At 38.9% G+C, this 23,810-nt stretch overlaps 2 protein-coding genes across 2 annotated transcripts; one reads left to right on the forward strand and one right to left on the reverse strand.

Moving 5' to 3' along the window:
• Positions 1-3,114: 3,114 nt before the first annotated feature.
• Positions 3,115-7,810, forward strand: LOC119892265 (procathepsin L-like). Its single transcript, XM_038704446.1, has 8 exons — positions 3,115-3,270; positions 4,172-4,306; positions 4,399-4,521; positions 4,716-4,868; positions 5,924-6,148; positions 6,667-6,835; positions 6,952-7,069; positions 7,407-7,810. Exons 2-8 carry the CDS (start codon positions 4,184-4,186, stop codon positions 7,504-7,506), a joined length of 1,011 nt encoding a protein of 336 aa, XP_038560374.1. The 5' UTR covers positions 3,115-3,270; positions 4,172-4,183; the 3' UTR covers positions 7,507-7,810.
• A 1,687-nt stretch (positions 7,811-9,497) lies between these two features.
• fbp2 (fructose-1,6-bisphosphatase 2) lies at positions 9,498-23,306 on the reverse strand. The gene is made up of 7 exons (XM_038704445.1): positions 23,031-23,306; positions 21,212-21,374; positions 19,331-19,423; positions 17,652-17,792; positions 16,487-16,624; positions 12,454-12,573; positions 9,498-11,172 (listed from the first exon to the last, which is right to left on the reverse strand). The coding sequence occupies exons 1-7, from the start codon at positions 23,201-23,203 to the stop codon at positions 10,987-10,989; spliced, it is 1,014 nt and encodes a 337-aa protein (XP_038560373.1). The 5' UTR covers positions 23,204-23,306; the 3' UTR covers positions 9,498-10,986.
• Positions 23,307-23,810: the final 504 nt, after the last annotated feature.

Below are 23,810 nucleotides of genomic sequence, written 5' to 3' on the forward strand. Positions count from 1 at the left end.
TCTAGAGGTGCTGATTTTGTTACCGTTGGACACAGACACAGTAGCTGTTTCTCCCTGTTTCCAGTCTTTCTGCTAAGCTAAACCAAAGTCCTTATAGGCAAGTCATGCCTCTCGGTAGCCATCTTGGCAACGTCTCCAGGCAGCTATTTCGGACTAACAAGACCAGGCTCCTATCTGAATGAATGGGGACATGGTCGCCGGGACATAAAACTACATGGATAGCATCTGCTGGCACTATCCTATTTACAGTTCAAACACAAGAATGGTATCAATCCTCTCATCTAGCTCTTGACAAGAAAGCGAATACGCTTATTTCCCAAAGTGTGGAACTTTTCCTTTGCAGTTAAAACATGTAAACAGAGAAAATATATTCCGTTATTTGGATGCTGTCTTCATGTCAAACCCTTGTAGTGCATAATAGTATTCAGTTTTCTGATAAAATATTTCCACTTTTACATATTGCCCCTTGTAAGCTATTTAAGCAACCCCTGCTGACAACAGTTACTCAACAGGAAAAGCAAACAGCAGGCAATCCTAAAAGATGGATATGCAAACTGACCACACATGTGCATGCTCATACAGGAAGTGTTCAGTAGTCATGTGTCGCTGCGCTTGAGAAGCATGATCCAGTCGTCAGTGGCTGAGGACACAGTTTGATTTCATATTTCTGCAAATGGAAGGAAATTATCTATTTTTAGCCTACTGTAAAGTATGAGGCCATGTTAACGTAACCACAGAGTTGCACCAAGGACATTTTGGAACATCCTGCATGTGACAACATGAAGACATGACGCATTACATGGACAGATTCATGTCACATTATTTCAGCATTTAGAATTCAATGTATTTATTGTTAGTATGAGGTTTGTCAATTTACTTTTTCGAGAAGCTGGGGGAAGTTTGCATTCTACGTTTAAAAACTTACATGTGGTGTTAAATTAGTTGATTCCAGTAATTTGAAACTCATTATATTCAAAGCAGTAGTTAAATATTTTGGAAAATACACATATTTGCTTTGTTGTCAAGAGTTACATGAGAAGATTGTCTCCCATGTCTGTACAGTTAATATAAAGCTACAGCAAAGAGTCGGTTAGCTTAGTTTAGCGCAAAGACTTGAAACGGGAAAACAGCTAGCCTGGCTCTGCTCGAACGTAACAAAATCAGCCTACCAGCACCTTTTAAAGCTTACTAATATGTCTTGTTTGTTGTCATACTGGTTTTTCGAACTAAAACCAAAGAATAAAAATGACATGTTGCAGATGTATAGGCAGTTAGTACAGGGCTACCTGTTTTCCCCTGTTTCCAGTCTTTATGCTAAGCTAACCAGATGCTGCCTGTAATTTCATATTGTCGTACAGAAATGAGAGTGGTATCAACCTCCCCCTTTAACTCTCGAAAAGAAAGCCACTAAACTTAGTTCCCAAAATGTCAAACTATTGCTTTACATTTACTAAAATTGAGCCAAAATTAAAAAATTAAATATATTTTATTATCAAACCCTGCACAAAATATATTATTCCAATAAATGAAATGTTATTTCATTATTTGTGGATCACAGTGCAGGAAGAAGTACTCAAATACTTTACTTAGGTCAAAATACAGAAGTATTGTTTGCAAAATAAATTTTACATAAAAAGTAAATGCAAGTTTACAGTGTTATATTTTTGTATATATTATGTGAATGGATTATTATTATTGATGAATTAAAAGGAAACAGCATTTTACTGTTGTACCTGATTGAAGTTGGGTCATTTTTCATACTTTTTGGTTGTTAAATCTATAAAAATGCATCTTATTTTATTTGTTAATCATAAACCCGCAAATTAATCAAAGCTGGTAGATAAATGTTGTCCAGTAAAAAGAACTTAGACCATGAGTAAGACCAAAAGTAGTAGACAAAAATACAAATATTCATGTGAAGTAAAGTACCTCATAAATTGTACTTCACTAAATGTACTTGGTTACTTTCCACCACTGATTGAATAAAAAGCATTAGGAACTCCAAACACAGGAGGTTTTGATCTAAATGCATAAACAACTCTGCCTGTTCAAAGTTTCACAATCTTGTCAATCACATGACCAACAACATTGATTAACTCAGACTTTGTCCTGGCCGTTATTGAAAGTCCTGCTATGATGCATATTCATGTCCTCCCACGGCTTTGATGATGATAGAATTATACCTCTTATATATCCTTAATAGAGACAATCATCCAAGTTAACTGACGGATCAAATCTAAAACACTACTTGGCTGAAACTGACCTCAATTTGCACTGCTGTTCACTCTGCACCTCTGCAAGATACACAATGGTTCTCCTTACATCCCCCCCTCCACCTCATGTGGGTGTTCCCTTGCACTCTTATTCAATGGTAAACTAGAGGAGAATAACTTTCATTTCACTGACAGGCTTCAAAATAACTTTCATGAAATAATGGGTCGCACACAATGCTCGTTTTGTCCAACCAACAGTCCAAAACATAACATTATGAACAAGGCTACATTAAAATTAATAAAAAGAAAAAGTATATTGTAAAGTAACTAAAGCTATCAGGTAAATGTAAGTAAAAAGGATAATATTCCCACTGAAATGTAGTGGAGTAGAAGTAAAAAGAAAAGAAAAGAAAACACTCTAGTGAAGTAGAAGTAGGCCTACCTGAAATGTACTGTCTAGACTACTTGAGAAATGTACTTAGTTACTGTCCACCCCTGCCAGTAAGTTAGTTGCAATGAGAAGTTTTACTCCCTCTATTGTTATCCCCTCATTTCTAATATGAACGAATGATCAGACCTATTCCAAATAATATCCAGTGACAGATATTTTCTCATTAGGGACTTCACTTTGTCTTAGGTGTTTTTGCTTTTGTCAGCTAATTTGAAGGCTGATTTGATGACTGAAAGGTATTTTGAACAGGTGAGTAGCATTGTAAATCACTATGAATATTTTAACATGAGGCCTTAACATCAAACAAGTTCAAACAAACAACGCTGATTTAATAAAAGGGCCTTCCCCCCCCCCCCCAGTTTTATCTGCAGCGATCCTGCGAAAGACACAATGTCCTCCTCTCCATTCCAGAGGGGGGGAATCACGTGCTTTGACAATGACGTCACGCATAGGGGCGGGTCATCGTTGTAATAAACAAGGAGCGGACCAATCAGAGAGCTCGGTGGGACGTTATTCTGCTGCAAGTCGGACCTTTATAAACTTTGTGTTCTTCGCTCTTAGGGAGTTATTTTGTCCTTCATCGTCTTCAACAGAAACGAATATACGGTGAGTCTTGCAGTTTCTCATTTTACTCGCTTTCTGACGCCTATACGTAGGACAAGAATATTGATAAATGTTTATTTTTGGGGGCAGAGATTTATATTGGTTATTTGAGCACAGTATAACAATATCCCAGTGTCCGTTTAAAAACAAGCCTATTTAAGCCAATGTCTCATTATAACTTAGTTTTTGAGTCAAACGTTCCGAATGTTTTATTGTTATCTGCCAGCCTTAGCCATCTTGTTTCATTCGGCTGCCTTTGTCGTCGTCTGCCTCACTTCAGCTGATCGCTGCCATTGCTAGATCATTTCCCTCTTTTTATATATAAGAAAGAAACTACATCCACCAGCATCGTTAGTAGATCCGGTGGAGTATACCGCTATGTGGAAGCTACCGGTCAAGTTTTGGTTTTCTTTTCGTTTTCCTGGGTACAGTTTCGATGACCAGGCCGTGGAGCAGATCCCGTGACCTGCGGAAAAAAAAAAACAGGCCCCGGTTTATTGTTGGGATCTGGCGAAGTTTCAGCTCCCCAAGTTGCAGTAAAACAATCAATCCATTATTTTATAATTGCACAGAATCAACGGTCCCTGTCTTTTCTTTGTTTGTCGGGTTATTCTTTGTTTGCTTTGGGGCGAGCAGTCGGGAGATGAGTGTACTGTCGGGAATGTGAGTTGCAGCGTTAATGCCGATCCCATTTTCTTTATCAATCCTGGGAGTGAACAAGCTGTATTACAGGCTGTGGTCGCAAGGCAATGTGATTCGATAGTAAACGAACATGACTCAACGCTTTCCTCTAGAAATTATGTATGCGTCAGTTTGTCTCGTCAGGGCTTCGGGCCTCCAGCATGACTCACTTCTTTGGAAATGGAGTCCTAACTCATTTTGTTGTCTTGTTGTTGTTTTCCAGTAGGAAGCCAGGATGCTGCCTCTAGCTGTGTTTGTTGTGTGTCTGAGTGCAGCCCTCTCAGCCCCCAGCCTGGACCGACAGCTGGATCAACACTGGGACCTGTGGAAGAGCTGGCACACAAAGAAATATCATGAGGTGAAGTGTTGTTTCTTTCTCTTCTTTCCTGCACGCTTTTCTAGCCTGCCAGGTATCAGGGAAAGGTCTGAATGGTGGTTGTTTATTTGTAGAAGGAGGAGGGCTGGAGGAGAATGGTGTGGGAGAAGAACCTGAAGAAGATCGAGCTGCATAACCTGGAGCACTCCCTGGGCAAACACACCTACCGCCTGGGCATGAACCACTTCGGAGACATGGTAAGACCCCGGTGTCAGCTATAAGTGGCATGTCACACATGCCCCAAGATAAAAACAGTAAAAGTTGAGAGGACTGTAAATAAAAGCTGCTCTATTAAAGTCTGAGGCTAAAAACAAGTTACAATCACAAACCACATCCGGTCTTTGTGTAATTCACATTTTACTGTCTTAACTCAGCTTCTGTCTTTCCACAGACTAACGAGGAGTTCAGGCAGGTCATGAACGGCTACACGCACAAACCAGAGAGGAAGTTCAAGGGATCTCTGTTCATGGAGCCCAACTTCCTGGAAGCCCCACGCTCTGTGGACTGGAGGGAAAATGGCTACGTCACTCCAGTGAAGGACCAGGTAACAACTGCTTTTATGACTCATGTGACAGGATTATGCAAAGGCAATGAGGCAGTACAAGAAAAGCTAGGGCACTGCGTTATCACAGTTTCACCTCTCGATTCTCTAACAGCTAAAAGATGGAGCACAACATTCAATATAATTTTTATAGTTTTTATGCATGCAAAGTGCTGTTCAGAGTCAGTGAACGAATCAGCTCTTATTGTAATGGCTGTTAGCGTTACTGGAGATCCAAAGGCAAGATCTAAACTCAGCTGTTGAAGAAACTTGGTAAACAAGATTACGTAATGTGTGACTGTGAAAAGTTGCATCGTTACAGATTTGCTTATGTGAAGCAACAAAGGTGCTCTGCCGACTGAAAGTAAATGTTTTTCTTAGACAGAAAGATAAGATGGCCACTCGCCGGTTGTTTTTGTTATCTACATGCTGCACACATGCTCCACCTCCTCACTGAGTTTGCATTTTGTTCTCAGCCCCCCTCTGCATACATTACCAGCCTGTAAGCTGAAACCAGCCCGATCAGCTCGCTGTAAACCAGGCCAGGGTGAAGCAAACACTCATGTACACTGGGTAGAAATGCTGGAGTGCAACGTACGACAACTTTTATTTATAGAAGCAAAGAGCTGTTCGGGGAAATAAAGTGGAGCAACAACATAACAATTAATGGATTAATAAACATTTAGTTAAGAGCAAAATGTAAGAATAAAGAGGAGTCCAGCATTAACATGGCAAAGTGGCATCATGCAAACAGCAAAACTACTGTAAGTCTGTCCAGAAGGTGATTCTATAAAATGTGTTTGAGGCAGGATTTAATACAGGAAAGTACCAGCGGGACAAATGCTAAAATAGAAGCTTGTTCAAAGGCAGTGGGTCAGTAAAGCAAAACTGAACTCTAAAACATTGTAGTGTTAAATGTTTAAAATATTTAAGTTTTCATAGAAACCTGTGGAAGCAGGTGCAAATAGATTTAACTGACTCTCTTCTTCAACTCTACATTGTTCAGGGTCACGCAGAAGAGAATAACTCTGTATAACTTTTATCCCCTTCCCTCTCAGGGTCAGTGTGGCTCCTGCTGGGCCTTCAGCACCACCGGGGCTCTGGAGGGTCAGCAATTCAGGAAGACGGGGAAACTGGTGTCGCTGAGCGAGCAGAACCTGGTGGACTGTTCCAGACCCGAGGGCAATGAGGGCTGCAATGGAGGTCTGATGGACCAGGCCTTCCAGTACGTCAAGGACAATGGGGGCCTGGACTCTGAGGACGCTTATCCTTACCTGGGAACAGTACGTATGGGAGGATGGGGAAATGTGAAGTGGACAAATCAGATTTTAGTGTGTGTGTGTGTGTGGGGGGGGGTTAATCCTTGATTTTCTGCTGTAAACAAGTCATGTAGATGAACCTTTTTAGACAACCTAAGTAGACGATGCTTTGTTCCTGATTTCTCCCCAATCATGAAATTTGTCTTTTCCAACATAATTGGCACTAGGAAGGCGTTTTTAAAAGTCCTATGTCTTACACTTATGTTCATGAAACGAGGGCTTAATTAAGTTTATTTGATTGACCAGTCGATTAATTTCTTGTTTGACAAATGTCAGAAAACAAGGTGGCGTCGTCAAATGTCTTTTGTCCAACCAACAGTTTTTTGCTGGAAAAAAATAGCTTTTTAACAATAACTTGAAACATGGTTGCAGATTTAACCCTGTATTGATCAAGTAATTTTTTAATCTATATATTTTTGAAGCTCTACAGTAAACTTTCAGGTGTTTCAATGAAAGCCATCCTCTTTGTTTTTCTTCTTCAGGATGACCAGCCGTGTCACTATGACCCAAACTATAACTCTGCCAATGACACCGGATTCGTCGACATCCCCAGCGGTAAGGAACGCGCTCTGATGAAGGCCGTGGCCTCCGTGGGACCCGTTTCAGTCGCCATCGATGCCGGACATGAATCTTTCCAGTTCTACCAGTCGGGTCAGTTCTTGGTTTTGTGAAGCAGAGACAAGTCAAAGAAACATTTTCTTGCTTTCTTCTGCCAGCTGTTTTTAAGATGGTTTATATGTAACTTGTTTTGGTGGGTGTTACTTTAGGAATCTACTACGAGAAGGAATGCAGCAGCGAGGAGCTGGACCACGGTGTGCTGGTGGTGGGATACGGCTTTGAGGGAGAAGATGTGGACGGCAAGAAATACTGGATCGTGAAGAACAGGTCAGTCAAAAGCATTTAACTTTGCTGTTTGGAAAATTGAGCCCTTTGTCCCCACTGTCCGCAATGTTTTGTTGAGGTTTAGTAGGAATTTCAGCTTGAAAGATAAAGTTTATTCTGTAACAAACTGCAGTGTGACTTTGTCTAATTATGTAGGAATTTCAGTTCAAACTTGTTTAACAGGAACAGTACAGATAAACATTGTTACAGACTAATTCAACATTCAGTGTAAATAGGACTTGTCTCTGGCTTTTAATTGGACTGTTCTAAAACTGCAGATACTCTGATGTAATTATATAAATGTTAAACTTCTTTCTCTTTTTGTTTTGTCTTCTTGCAGCTGGAGTGAAAATTGGGGAGACAAAGGCTACATCTACATGGCTAAAGACCGAAAGAACCACTGTGGCATTGCCACAGCAGCCAGTTATCCTCTCGTTTAACGTTTTGCACAGCTCCACTTTATAGTTTTTATTGCAATTGTTTGGCTGGAGGACGAGTCTTCGGTCAGAGCGACGCATTAACAGGAGATTCTGTGAAGAAACACTGTTTTTATGGAAATGGCGCCATTTTGTTTTGGCTGGTTTTATGCCACTTTATTTTGTCTGAAAGATTTTAGTCGAGTGTTTTATTCTCTGTAAATATGTGTATGCTGCTTGGTAAGTGATACGTTGACACTTGCTTCGGTCATTGTAAATGATTTCATTTTCTACTTTTACTGTGATCAATTAAAGTTGTGAAACACTAGTTTGATGTTTTGGAGTATTTTTCTTCTGCACTGTAGATTGTTGTCCTGTGAAGCTTTATCTTCAGCTTGTATTTTTCAGGTAGTTCAAAATGTGTTTTAGAAGCAGTGGGCAGCCAATGTGCAATGCCTGGGGAGCAGTTAGGGGTTCAGGGCCTTGGTCATCTTCCGTCCATTGGACCTGATAACTTTAAATCTTATAATTAGAGCAACTAAACAATATTTTATCTGTAGCTGTGTTCTTCAGAGCGCTGTTAATCTCACATGCTGGTTTGACATGTAGCACAAAGACTGAGTCACATGATCTCAGTAAAAGCAGCTGTGCTCCCTGACGTCTGGTACTGGGAGCTTATATGATTATTGATTCTTTAACAGTGGTGTTGGTTCATAAGGAAACAAGTCGCCCTTTTACTCTGGTTGCCTTACATCAGGTTTTAGTGGTAAGTAGGGCTGCAACTAACTTTTATTGTTCATTAGTTCAGGTTAATAAAAACTTTGATTTCAAGATAATTGTATGACTATAATTTCATCTCATCAATATTCTTTGAGACTGAGGTGTCTTCGTTGTATTTGAAGGTAAGCCGGTGCCAGCGCAGTTACTTAAAACTACATTTGAGTCACGTAGCAATATATATATACTTCTAGGTTTAAAAGCATATCAATATTAGTATGTCATGTATGTGAATCAGTACTATATAATAAAGTGAACACAATTAAAATTCTTTTAGATCATTCATTTCAGTTCATTTAGATGTTTTTCACAAATTCAGAAGAAAGGAATCATGTTAAAATGGTCATAATCACATAGAAATTAAATGTAATTTAATTTTAAATCTCTGGAGATGCATATACATCGCACTCAAGTTTCACATAGTGTCCCTTAAGCACCGCACTTTCTATTTTAATGAATAATTTTAAGTCAGATGTTGCCTTGAGCAAAAATCCTAGTAAAAAAAAAAGTCCTGTCTGGTCAGGGTGAAGGGGTGTGTGTGTGTGTGTATATATACATGTTTCTGTAAGATATTGACTTCACCTCAGATTTCAGACCAAGTTGATATGTTGAGCAAACACAAAAGCAGCTGGAGGAATGTGTTGTGCAACATAAAAGAAAGGCACTGAGGGAGTGAGAGATTAAAGGCTCAGTTCACCCAATCACAACAAAACCAAACATATTCTCACTTACTCTGGTGGTGTCTATGCAGATAGTTTTGTTTTTCTGTTCCAAACTTTTGCGATATCTGTCTCTGAAACCTCTGCTGCTGCTGCAAAATACAGTGGAGGTGAATGGAAGTCCATTCGTTGTGCTGTGAACACAACGATTGGTTAAAGTCCTGTACAGCTCCCTGAGGTCATGTCCTCTGTAAGTTGTTTTAGCAACTTTGATGAAAAGGGTGAAAATATGAATCAATGAAACAAAAATCATAAACAGTACACTTTATGTGATACTAGGTTTGCATGAAATTAGACTATTAACTTATTGTTAACACAGTTCTTAACTCAACCCCATTCAAAAAAGTGTTATGACTTAGTTGTTTTAGGTTTTACTTATTTAAATAAATGTTTGAGCAAAACATTAACAAAATATTAAGTATATCCCCACCAATTTTTTGTCCTGGCATTTCATAAAATGTAATGTTACCTGAATACATAAAATACAAGAGATCCAATTAAAACATTAAAGGAAGAGGGTCTGTCTGGACTTGTTTATTACATTTTTAACTTGTATTTTATTAGTTGGTTTATTGGCTCAGGCACACATACTGATTATTATTCATTATCTTCATTATTATCATGTATGATCAGACAACAGTGTGTTAATAACACTCTCTATTGGAGCCTTACTGTAAGTTGTTTAATTGTGGTGATGGAGCAGTGGCTAAGACACATGCCTTTGGTGTGAGAGATCTGGGTTCAATTCCCCACTGTGGCACATCCCCCAATGTGTCCCTGAGCAAGACACTTAACCCCTAGTTTCTCTGGAGGCGTGTAACCTGCGACATATGTAGCAATTATAAGTTGCTTTGCATAAAAAGTGTCAGCTAAATTAATAAATGTAATTTAAATAAGAAACTGTTGTTATGAGTTAATTTTCGATATTGTGATTTATGAATTAGGAGGACAGTTTTACATTGCTTACTGACCTGCTCCTCCTTGATTCTCCGTCTCTGGGGCGCTGATAGGTTGCCCTTAAGTAGATGATAAATTTAAAACTTTTTTTAACTCCAGAGTCAGACTGAGTTTCACCAAGAGACATTTCAGTTTAGTTCCAATCATGAGCAGCATTTTATTTCCCCTGATGTTTAAAAAGAGTGAATATGAATGCAAATAATCTAGTTTTAGTTCAGTTTCTACACCGCATTGGCAAAATAAACTACTGGGGAACACCTGTTGGAATCGATCAGAGCGTTTGCATCATAAAGGTGGAATAAGACAGATTGTGACCTGAATTGTGGATCAGCTGATAAAATATAGTTGAGCCAAATTAAAGAGTTACAACCTTTATCAACAGCTCACTGAAGTGCAACTCAGCTCAGCTGTGTCAGGGTGTTGCTCAAAATGAGAGTTTCATTGTGGCTTTTCTCTGTGACAGAGATTCAAAAATACATCGTTGGTGAATAAGAAACTGGATTCATTCCTGTTTCTTCTTATGGTAAATGCATGTTGCACAAACCAAGAAAAACATACTGAAACATTTAGCTCTAGTTTTTTAAAGCAATATTTCCTCATCATGTTGCTGTACATTCGAAAACATTTGACTGAACCAAACAATAATCATCAGTTTTGGAAAATGTATGTTTACTGACTTAACTGAGTTAAGTACATGAAAGGCGGAGATTCTAATATTGTTCTAAAAGAGGTGCAGGGACAAGCAGAAATGTATGGAAAGCCGTAGAGGACACACTTCTCATGACTGTTACTGTGATGTTTTCTGATTATCACAAATGATCTACATCCTGATATTCAAGGAACATAATTGTGTAGCACAGTTATTTCATAAGGATTAGATATTTCTAAAATTGTCAGACTTACAAAAAAAGGAGATCTGACAACTCATACATTTGTGGCAATTGCAAAAAAAAAAACAATCATTATCATGCAAAATCTTAGGAAACCTCTTTCTGTCCTCTTTCATAAAACTATTGGGAAAATTGAAACGTGTTTTTTAACTGTTGCAGCTTTACTGGTACTTCTTGACAAAGGACAGGTACTCGTTGACGTCATCAGGGGAGCCGACTACGAAGGGCACCCGCTGGTGGAGCGTTTCGGGCTGTACGTCCAGTACCCTCTGAGTGCCGGTGGTGGCGAGGCCTCCCGCCTGCTCGATGAGGAAAGCGATGGGGTTGCACTCGTACAACAAGCGCAGCTTTGGGGAGAAAAATTAAAGGAAAACACAGTTAAAGTGTTTTTTTGCTGGACTTTTCTCCTCGATTCTTTGCTATTTTATTGTACTTTTTGCTCTTGCTTGTACCAAAAGTTTGATTCAGTTTACGCATACAAAGAGTAATGTTCTCAAAATAGAGTAGTCAGTGGCCAGTAAGGCATCCTCATTCGCAAATGGAAGCAGAAGAAGAAATACATAGTGTAATACCACATCTTGATCATGCTTCAGCATCAAAATGTCACCACATCTATACAAGCAAGAATATGGTGAAATCATGTATAGACAATGGCAGTCATGTAATGATTCTGAGACCTGGTTGTGGAGGAGTTTTGCTCATTTAGGTGAGCAGAGTTTAAACTGCATAGACATGTATGTTAGAACTGGAGCTATATTTGGCTGAAACGTGATAGTGTTTTGGTTTTAGTAATATGACAGTTTCATTTCAGAGACTATATGTCTGTGTGACACAGGTCCTAACTACACGTTGAAACATCTCTTAAGATCACATTTAAACCTTGTTTAAATCTGCCTGGTTTTTAGTGTTTGTCATTCTATCTTACTTACTCATTACTTACGCAATTTGTAAATCACTTATAACTGCCACTGTGTTTCAGATGTGCTATATAAATATCAGAACTAGTGAGTTGTTCCCCTTCACTTAACCACATGCTGTTATTAGTCTAAATCAGAATCTAATTTCAATGTTGTGTTTGGTCATTTGACCACATTAATAATAAAATACTGTTATAATTACAGTATGTCCAGGATAAATGGGTCACAGAGTCAAGCTGCCTGAAAGAAAATGGGTTCTCATTTATGTTTATGACCGACGTGGACTGTCTCTGAGCTTTATTTATCACAGGACAACCTCAGGTTACACTACTGCAGGACCCACTGTACAGTTTTTCATGGAGGCTATGAGTGTGAGACTTGAGCTCTTGACAATTGCTACAACTAGCTCTTTAATATACCAGTTTGGGTCACATGAAGGAATGTCAATATTAATTATTTGTAGTTTGTAGTTGTATTTTTTTTTTACGTATTATATTTGTCCCGTAAAAAACATTTTTTTCTACTTCATTATTACTTTACTACATGTTGTGGTGCTGGCGTTTGTAAGCTGCTCTGAGTCAAACGTTTAGAGCCAGTAATTCCCTTATCATGATTGGCATTATTCAAGAGCCTCCGGCTTATGAGGAAATGACAAAATCTGCCAAGCTGGTAAAGCTTCAGTAAGATGACGTCCTGGAGGCCAGTGGTTACCTTTCCCTTGGGGCTCTTCTCATTGGCGGGGTACATGAAGATCCCTCCGTAGGCAATGGTGCGGTGAACATCTGAGACCATAGAGCCCACATAACGAGCTCCGTAAGGAGAGCTGCCATCCTGCAGGAGGCAAGGGGTTATATGTAAAATATTTGTGCATTTGTGGATTGTTGTGGAGAAATGTTTTTTTATAATTAATATTTACTTTTTAATTGTTGTTGTTGGATGATTGTAACAAGACTCTATTTCAGCTCTTCCAATGACAGGGTTTTCATGATTCACAATCCCATTTTTAGTTTCCAAAAGACACACAATCTTTTTAACCAAGCTCACAAACTCCATCCATCCATCGGAGAGAACGCATGCGGACACAGGGAGAACATACAAACTCCACACAGAAAGGCCAGGGCAACCGGGGTTTGAACCCACAACCTTCTTGCTGTGAGGCGCCGCTTGCTCACAAACGCAATATGTTTTATTTGGGGTTGGGTGTCAAACTCAGTACTTTTTATGTACTGATGGAAATACGTATGTTTTTCTAAAATTTGTCAAATGTTAGCATTGAATGGCTCATCCAATTTGTGGTCATTCAATGTTTAAATCTAAAACATCCTTTAAACGAAGTGTTTGAACAATGTTCAATCTGAAAATGTGGTTTAAAAGTAAATAAGTATCCTACGTGTAAAAGGGACAGCAATGGAGCGCTGCATACTCTACTCTTCATTTATTTGTTACCCTGCACACTCTGAAATAGACAAGCACCTGTTCAGATCAGTGAATGAAATACAGTGTGTCGATCCCTTCTGCATTTAACAAATATTGTTAAAAATGGGTTTTGGTGCGCAAGAAGACTGGTTTGCATACATAGACTTTGATGTTGTGATCGATACAGCCGGTTATAACACACATTTAGTTTTCCTGTATAGTTATAATACAGTGTAATTATAAAGGGCAATATGTAAACAGGTCAGTCACACAGCTTATTTGAAAGTTACAGCTACGGCAGATCTGCTTCAGCCAGACAGAAAACAACAGACAGGTCAAAGTCCATCTGCAGCAGCTGGGCCATATATTGAGCCTGCCAGAGGAGGGGACTCATTGCGCTACACAAACCTACAAAAACAGGCTACTTAAAGAACAGCATTTGGTTCAAACAAACAAAATTAACTGGACTTGTGAAAAGTTGATTTTATGAAGTTTTAATAATGGAAAGTGTGTCTTTCTTTTTCTTTAATTAATGTTTCATTTACTGATTCCACACTTTAATGAACGATTAACCAAAATCATTTCATAAACCGAGTACTTGACAAAACAAAACAGCACTCTTTCTTACAGAGTGCAGCCTATGAGGTGTTCCTCTGAAGTGAGCTTCATGTTCAGACCGGCACAACGTGACACAGAGGCATGCGCTTGCTGTGTCACATCCCAGTCATCACGAGGGAGGGGTGTGTGCATAGTGTGCATGGCCCTGAGGCTAATTTCCTTTCTATATGCTGACATCAAGGTAGTGGCTCATTAGGAGTGACTGCTGACAGGTGGGGTGGTGTGACTGCTCACCTATACATATAGGTGCCTGAGCATTCAGTTTAGGTGACGTGGTTTGGCTGAATTGCGGGATTTTGTTTTTGCTTTCTAACACCTGTACATGTTCTCACACTATACACATTACTGATGAACTGACTGCACACTTAATATTGTTTTCTTAAATACATGTATTTTACTTTAAAGAGTGATGTGTGTTCTCCACATTTTGTCCTTCCTTTGAGCTGGGATGTGGTAATAGTATTTCCCAAAAATAGACCCACCCACACTCACAAACTCTCAAAAACAAACAAACATGCAGCTGGCCACAGGCCTGAAACTTCCTAAAATAACATAAAATAATAAAAGAAAGCGTCAAGGAAGTAGCAAAAAAGTGTGGGAAGCTTTATGAGGGTGAGCTGTGTATGAAAATTATCTTCAGTACACATCATCAACACTGGTCAGGTGTTGTTAACCTGACTTTACAAGTTTTTCAAGGAGTTTGCAACCTAATATTTTTGTTTGTCAGTGGTAGACAAACATCCATTTTTAAAAATCATCTGACTCATACGTAATACTCTTTTGATAAAAATTCAACCCAGAAGGACAAATGATCTGATTTTACATTAGTGTGTCTGGCAGCTGGTTTAGTAGGAAAAGATTTGTGGGATAGTCTGTTTTCCTGATTTTCAGACTTCAAATCTGAATATCATTCTGCATTTGCAACCTAACAAGAGCAAAAGAGAGGACTGATTTTAAAAAAGTAAAGAGGATACTACCTTCACTTTAGATATAAACTTCACTACTATGTCTATCGAGCAACATTTGCATTCTAGTTCAATCTTGTGAGATGAGTTTTTGCTATTTCGTAACACCATGCATATTCCACAGTGACTAACATTGTGGTTACGACTGCATTGTGCTTGGTCATGATGATTGTGTGAAGTGTAACATGATGATGACTGTGCAGCCAATGTAGGTTTTAAACTGGTGGAAGATAGAGTCTTTGCAATTTGAGCTGCATTTTGAGTATGAAAGGTGCTACTTAAATAATGTTTGTATGTTATCATTAAATGAAATCTGTATCTTTAATACCTTAAAATGTGAAGCAAGTTCAACTGTATAGCAGGGTTCAACAACAAGGCCATTCAAAGTGCTTCAAATAAGACATGTTGCTTCTGCAAAAGAACGCTTTGACCAATGTAAGCAAGCGCAGCTGCGAGCCACAAACAACAAAGATATCCATCTTAATGACAAGCGCTATCACCCAGGGTCAATGTTGGAATCCATTCTAACTAAGGTGCAGTACTTTTGCAGTACAGTAACAACTGCTGTCCTCGAACAAAGTTTTCAGAACCACCTTTCAAGGCTTCTGGTAGTGTTTGGTACAGATTTTAAGTGAAATGCTCCTTTAATCTCAAAGCACAGCTGAGGCCAACAGGTCAGTTGGTGCTGCATAAATAGTACTAATAAAATGAAAACAAAATATGTTTATATGTTTATGTTTATATTTTAGTGTAACTGTGGTCAAGAAGAAGCCTCAGAGATGGACATTAAAGTGGACATTTCACAAAAGTGCAGTTTATCAGTGTGATCCCTGGTGACACGGATGCTGATGACCAAACAAACTTTGCGGTCATGTTTGTGCTGGAGAAGTGCTGAGTGAGTGAGTTCAGAGTTTCCAGATGAGAAGCTGCAGTTTCCTGAAGAACACAATGTTTCCTGCAGTAACTGTGTCGCCATCCTGCAGCTCAGCTGACCGAGCCGCTGCCCATCATCCTGTCTGACCAAACTGTCACGCTCAACTGATCGTACCCGTGTTTGGGTCAGGGTGGTTACTCTTTGAACCCCTTCTTAGCCTGCAGTGCCTGGCTGCATGAAGCATCTTCACTTTAAACTTTTAAACTCAAGATGTTCACCTTAAATTCCCTTAAATTGACAACATATGTATGCTGTGTGTCTTTGTTTATTCTTGTCTAACTGTAAAGTGTAAAATTACCACTTAATCAGTGATTGTTGAAAAGGCAAATTATTTCACATCACTATTCATTTTCACAACAAAATGAAATGTAAATTTCTTATTTTAGCTAAGGAAATTAAATGTGTAGAAGTAGCTTTTCCTCTTGATGTTTAACACAAATGTCCATTATTTATTTACTGAAAAACATTTAAAGAACTCCAATCTGCTGATACCCTTTGAATAAAACAGCTCCTTGTGTGCTGCCAACCAAAAGTCCTCGTGTAAACTCATTCTACCAGAGCAAACACTTCGTCAGGACTCACATGATGAGAGGGAGAGGCTGCCGGTGTTTGAAATCCTGCCTCAGATCTGAGCGTAAGTATAGCTGTGTGTCAGCAGAATAGATGGTCCGGAGGGAGACGAGGCTCAACTCTATTGTACAGCTTTGATTAAAGGTGTCAGATTCAAAACCCCAAACACAAAGTAGAACTGATCAATGTCAAAACTTTGGCTCAAATAAAAGTGGGAGTTTTGTGAGTATACAATAGATACCTCTGGGTATTTCTTGTGCTTGAGGTATTCGTTGATGGAGGGGTGGAAGTACTTGGCGTAGCCCTCGTTAAGACTGTAGATCTTTCCCTTCGGCTTGATCTTCACATTCCTCTCAGTCAGGATGAACTCACCGATGGCCTGAGGAACACCAATGTAATGTTCAGGTGGGGAAATTCACTCCAGAACAAGCCACAACACTTAATTTATTGAAAAAAATCAGTGGGAAGACAATCTTAATTTAATTAAATATTAGAAATTGTAAGAAATTCTTGGTGCGAAAAATATTTATCTGGAAAATGTACTCATACGTTTCCAGGGAAACAGCCTAAATATGCTTATGGTGAGAGTACAGTCCATTAAAACAGACATAATATAATGTAACATTATTGGCTTTAGGCCTGAACATCTCTCGTGGTCGGTGAATTGCATGCCCGAAAACAGCACAACAGGTTTCTGGATGTGTAACAAAAACAACAAGATTACTCACAAACATACAGTAAACTGTTTCATCCAATAATAATAATAAAGCTGCTTTTCCAAAGGCCAATTCCCAATGATTGGTTGTTGACAGGGTTAAGACCTTGTGTGAGTGTGTGTGAGAGGTGATAAAAGCATTTAACTTACTTAAAATAAAAATGTTAAATGACAAAAGAGGAGCTATGTCCTCCAATCAGGGTAACCCAAAAGGGAAACAACAAACACAAAAAGGCTGAAATTCTTCTCTCAGTTTTGAATTTATGCTCTGCTTTGCCTTAGAAGACCTTTGAACTGCATCCTATGATTTATACTTAGCTGGATTTCTTAAGGCCAGTTAAGATGGCACACATGTTCTGCCAATTAAAAAGGGATTTATGTTTGTTTACATTCTCCTACATCCCCGATTGCACAGTGGAGACGTGCAGCACGGAGGGATGATTGACAGCATAAAATGTGTTTTCATAAATAAAAACATCTATAGGGCAATAAAAATATATTAACAGCGACAGCAATAAGGGAGAGACAATAATGTTGGGTAGAAAAGAATATTTAAAGAAATAGACAGCAGTGGATGTCTCGTTGTATCTCACTTCCTGTCATTTCACCACCACAAACAACTTTTCACATTCAGATCTCCAAGGAAAACTGGAGACATTTAATTTAACTGGAGTGAGTGTGAAGTACTCACAGGGTCCAACATAAAGAAGTTGAGGCCAGCGCCGGTGCTGAGGGCCACCAGGGTGGCACTGCCGTACAGGGTGTAGCCTGCACAAACAATGTTGTTTCCCTGCTGCAGGGCATCTTTCTCTGTAGGCTCCCCCTCCGATACCTGAACGACCCGAGGTGGGAAATAAGAAACAAAGAAGAAAACATGAAGAGTGATTTCCTGCAGACCACTAACCTAGGAGAGTCTGTTTCATGGACTGTATGCAAATGTTTACTGCAATTCATTTGCAACACACAGTAGAGCCCCAGAAAGTAGTGCAATTTCCTAAATCTACTATTTTACAAACAACAAGAGCAACAATCTTATATCAGTATTTCAAATTGAAAACGTGTAAATTCAGAGGAATGGGTAAAGAAACAGGGAAGACAACCAAACATAAATCACAGTGAGTGATATAATTTAACTAACTATACTGAAGTACACTGTTTGAGCCTACAGTATCTGTCAGTCTATTTGTCTATGAGGTGCAGTTCACAATAAAAAAAGAGTTGGAAGAACACAAAGCAAAATGTTTCTGTGCTTTTTTTTTTTATGGCTTTGTGTTGTGAAATGATTAACATGACCTATATGAGAACGTTACATTCCTCTTAGGGCTTCTCTGCTCGCTAGGAAAATAAAACAGACTGTCATTCTGCAAATGATAAAATGACTCCCTTTGCATGCAGTCTGGGGAGCAGAAACCCGGATTAGCTGGACAGCAGTGCCTCCTTGTGTCTAAAGAGTGTAAGAACAGCACTTTCAAGCTGTGTATTTACACTATAATTAATATATAATTATATATATTAACATATAATATAAAACTATTCTTACATTCTAATGTTTCATAAAATGTGATGAATGTGGTTATGTCATAATTATTTCTACAGAGATAAACATATCTATATTCGTTTGATGCTTGTTTTTCGATATGTATTGGTTATTTTAAGGTATTTCTCCACCTTTTGTGGAGTTGTACTGAAATAAATACATTCAGAGGAGTTTAGTTATTTACAATGTGCCTAATGATATAGTCAATATACAAACAACATTGAAAAGCAGCACAATGGTGGAACGAGCTACCACATGCCATCAGCGCAGGAGCATCCCTCTCTAACTTCAAGATGCTCCTAAAAAACTAATTTCTTCCGAGAGCACTTCCTGACTGCACTATTCATCAACTCCTGCTTCTTCCCTTAAGTATTTATCCCATTGGTGCCGTATGCTTTAATAGCTCTTGCTAGTATTTATTGCAGTTCTTTGTCATATCATTTATCATTTGTAGATCTCTTCCTTTACTGATGCTTTTATGTTTTTCCTCAAAAGTTGCTTTGGATAAAAGCATCTGCCAAATAAGTAGCCTAAATGTAAATGTAAAAAGCATAACACAGATGCATGTTATGTAAAGAGAGTTTTTCTGCAGGGATTTAGTTTCCTTTCTTATTACAATGCATGTTTTATAGCTTTATGTGACCATTTGCTGTGTCTGGAATGACCCTCATGAACTGCATAAAATGGTACTCAATGAGATATAAAATCATTCCTTTCCTCATTCCTGAAAATCTTTTTAAAAAGTGTTTGTACTTAATGGCAAATATGAATACTTTCAGAATAATCTCTTGAGTGCCTACATGGCTTTGTATCTTCGCAGAGGTCAGACTCACCCGTTTGTAGATGGCAAATATGGTGCCGATCGAGGCCAAGCAGTCGATGTTGCTGGAGCCATCCAGAGGGTCGAAACAGACCACGTACTTTCCCTGTGACGATACACAAACAGGCCAAAAAAATATCGCATGACAAGTGAAAAATATGCACACTACAAGTTAGTATTTTCAAGGTATGAGTTTATTAATTTATTTGTTATTATACAACACAAGGCTGCACATTGAAATTAAAGTTGTAGCTCCCTTCACGCTACATACACACACAGATCATGCAGTATATACAAATATTTAAAGTTAGAATAGAATAGAAAGAAAAATACAGTCACATGTCAGAGCAGCACTCAGGGGATTTCTAGTCTGTGTGGACTGATTGAGTTCAGTTTTACTGTTTTCAAGAACAAACACTCACATACTGCACAGGCATGTGCTCTTCTTATATGTGTTGTATATGACATGAAACACATCCTCCAGAATACAATGTCTTATTGCTATTACTCTGACTTCTCAGGATATAGGTTGGAAACACGCAGGTAAGCAATTCAGAATGAGCAATTCCATCCTCCCAATGACCCCAGATGTCATTCAGCAGTGGACACCAAATAAGGAACGTTCCAGCTACATATGTAATTCTTAAATATTAATAATAATACACAATGAAAATATGGTGAAATATTATAGCATCCATCAATAAAATGGAGTAATAATCATAACAGAGATATTCTTCAATCTGTTTGCAGCTGCATTTGTAAACTCACGCTTTGGTGAGCTGTTTCAAGCCTGAAGGAGGTCTTTACCCAGAGATCATCGATTAGTACACTGAACTTTCAACACATTTTTCTCTTTTCAGTAGATTTAGTTATTGAGCCAAACTTTCTCTGAATGGAGCGCTCACTGATAAAATTTTTATTTGTTAATATCTGTGTGAATTCCCTTCAGCACTCATCTAATCATAATATGTTTATTACATATTATAATATACTATGTTTGCTATATTGCTGTAATATAGCATAGAATATTCTGTAGTGGGTGGCTGTGGCTTCGAGGTAGAGTGGGTCGCCCATTAGTCCCCAGAGATCCCCGGCTTCCCCCCCCGCATGTTGAAGTGTCCTTGAGCAAGATACTGAACACCAAATTGCTCTGTGAGTGTGTGTGAATGATTTGTTTCTTTCTGATGAGCCGTTGGCACCTTGCCTCTGCCATCAGTGTGTGAATGTGACATGTATTATAAAGCACTTTCGTGTTCAGAAGACAAGAAGCACAGTCCGTTTAAATATTATGTTATACTATATTACTACATTTCACTTTTTATATCCCATACTATGTTATACTATATTGTGTTAAAGTTATGCTGTTATTACATTATATACTATATTTGTATTATATTTCTATTTTAACACTGACAAACAATAAATATAATTACTTAATATTCAATATTATTCTGGTGTACACAGTTATATCAGATGGTATTATTATTCTATACTATACTTTACTTTGCGGCTACTAATCACACCACTGTCTAGTCACTTGAGACAGTACTTCACTATTAGTTTAAGTACAACACTGTGTGTGTGTGTATACTGCTTGCCTGGTAATTTTGATTTCCGTTGCACTTTTAAAGTTTCTATTGTTATTTCTATTGTTATTTTCTGTACTTCTAATTATGTAGTTATCTATACAGTTGTACTTTTTTCTGTCATTGTGCTGCTGAAACACTTGAATTTTCTCTCTGGGGATCAATAAAGGCTTATCGTATCTAACTAACTTGCAAGGACAGGCGTATTCCTACACAAAATGTCTGCAAAATGCAACTTAAACAGGAAAACAAAATATCATAACGGTGTTGCTGTCCTCCTCAGCAGACGAGCAGTGTTCACCACTCACCCTCTTGTCTTTGGGAGTGATGATAAGCTCCTTGTTCTCCTCGGACACCATGCAGCAGGTGCTGTAGGAGGCCTGCAGCATGTTGATGACCAGGTCGTTTGACAGGACGTCCAGCTTCTTCACGTCGTCCCCTGTCACATTCACTGAGCCCGCCAAGCCCTGCCTGTGTGGACCAAGCTTTAGTCTCACACACATACAACTTGACTGAGAGACAACTTGTTAGCATGTCAGCTCCTCGTAGATGATGGAAGAGCTGGTGAAGACATTGTTTTTCAGCTTTTCATCATGGGGGGACAACAAAGACAAGGTGGATCGTGATTAATTATATATATTTTTTTCTTCAGATGCAAAAGATGTATTCAGTCATGAGTTGGCACGGTTTCAGTAATTCTCCTTCATATGGAAGAACACTTTACTTCTACTACTTAAGCCCCTCTAATTAGCATTCATAGGCAGATAAACAATGTGTATTTGTTTAAGTGCATTAGTTGCATTAGTGTTTGTGTCTACCTGCCCAGCGACTGCAGATGAAAAATTAATGTTTTTTTTGTACATGGTCCCTGACATAAATGTAATAATAATCTAAACTAATTTTAAAATGGTTCATAACACACTATAATGTAGTTGTAAGAAGATAATAAGTGTTTTTTAACAAATTCGTTGTCAACTATAACTCCACCTGTGGGCACCCATCAGCAGAGGCTATAAACAGATTATGAATGACAATACAGTAAAACATTGTTTTAATGAAAAAAAAAAACATGCCTTCATAAGAGAAGTTATATTGTAAAAACTACTGACCAACACTTATGAATATCCTTACATCTGTGTACAACAATATTATCGTGTGTAAAGAACCATGATCCTGCATAAATATCAGCTACTAATTGTGAAAATATTAATTTATACTTGACCAAAGTTTGATGGCACTAGTTCCCTTCAGGTGTTTTACTCACCCTAACAGCAACAATTGTGTGTGTGTCCCTCTCAACAAGAGTTACTTCCATTAATTAAATTATTTACTGTATGCTGAGGCTTTGGTCGTGCAGAGCTAAGATTAGGGACAAGGCCATGCTTGGATGTCAAGATTTGTATGCAGCCTAAAAGGCAGTGCTGCTAAAAAGACTCAACTCAGAACCAGTCAGAGATCGCCCTTTTTATCCTCTCAGTGAATTCACATAATCTTCCAAAACACTGGCTTCTCTCTCAGGTCACTTCCCTTAGCAAGGAAATGGATGTTGTGTCAACAAATCAAAAATGTTTTGCAATCATAGTGTTATCATTTGACCTCCTGCTAGGCAAGACACTGAGAAAGCTGCACAGTATTTTATCATGTCCAGATTAGAGAGTTGAAATGCACCTGAAAATCATACAAAGCTCGATGTCTTACAGCATGACTTCTATGCCACACAAAACAATCAATCATATCAGGCTACTGGCTCTGTCGCTCCACTGCTTCAAGGGTTCAGTGTTAAACTTCTAAATCCTCAAATGAGCACAGCCTCAACCCTTTACTCCCTATTGGCTCGTCTACTGTAAAGGTGAAGCAAAATGTCAAACAACCAGCTTTAGTGACACACTGAATTCCCACCAGCTCCATGACAGCTGTCCTGCAGCTGACCTTGACCTGCTCTGTGGTGACCAACACAAGTCTTACACAGTTCAATAAGGTATCATCACATTATTATTTCTTGTGAAAGCTTAAATGTGCACATCAGGCTTTGTTAAATCATAGATATGCATCATCTATCATATTAGTCAGTAGTATAATGGTGCATACACATGAGTGGTTCCCATCCTCCAGCACCTCAGTACTTACAGGTGGGCCAGGCCTGCCTTGCGCACAGCAGAGGAAATGGCTTTGATTGCAGTCAGCATGGCGTTAATGAGCTGGGTCAGCTCACCAGTCGCCCCCTTAGCCTGGCGGCCGGTCTCGATGACGAACCGGGTCAGGGTCCATACGTCCGTGTCAAACGCCGACTGGTCCGACATGCTTGGTTCTAGTCCTTCTCTCCCTCCTGTGGAGCGGCAGATCGGGCGGAGGACGGACAGTAAGTGAGCCACATCATTACCAGCCACGTCCTTTTCATACCCAGAGCCATGAAGGCAAGCCAGGGGATCTATTTGTAAACGCAGTCGAGTGGAAAAGGGCGTGTGTGTGTGTGTACTTGGAGATGGGTGAGGGGGGGTGTCAGGTGTCAGCTGTAGAGACTGTCACAGTCTAATCCTGCACAAGACCAGCACTGCTAGTCATTTAGTCAAAAGGTTTGCAACATGTTTGACACCAGTAACTCAAAACTTGGGTAACATGACAGCTCTTAGGTAAAGTCTCGATATTTTAACCACATTTGTGTACACATGAACCCGAGAACCATTTGGTGCTGTGACAATAGAGGAACAACTTTCTGTACTCTTTATCCAACTTCATGTGTTGAACAATGAAGCCTGAAAATCATGTTTATTTAGGTTAAGACATCCAGCAGGAAACGTTTATAACAGATCCAGATTTTGGTGCTTTCCATGAACTGCCCACTTACCACTAAATACATCTAATCCTGTCAGCCATTTATTCAATATGCTTTATTTCACATTCTACCAA

Source organism: Micropterus salmoides, unplaced genomic scaffold (assembly GCF_014851395.1).
Source record: "Micropterus salmoides isolate LMB-PRFRI ecotype aquatic unplaced genomic scaffold, ASM1485139v1 Ms_hic_scaffold_7, whole genome shotgun sequence".
NCBI classification, from domain to species: domain Eukaryota; kingdom Metazoa; phylum Chordata; class Actinopteri; order Centrarchiformes; family Centrarchidae; genus Micropterus; species Micropterus salmoides.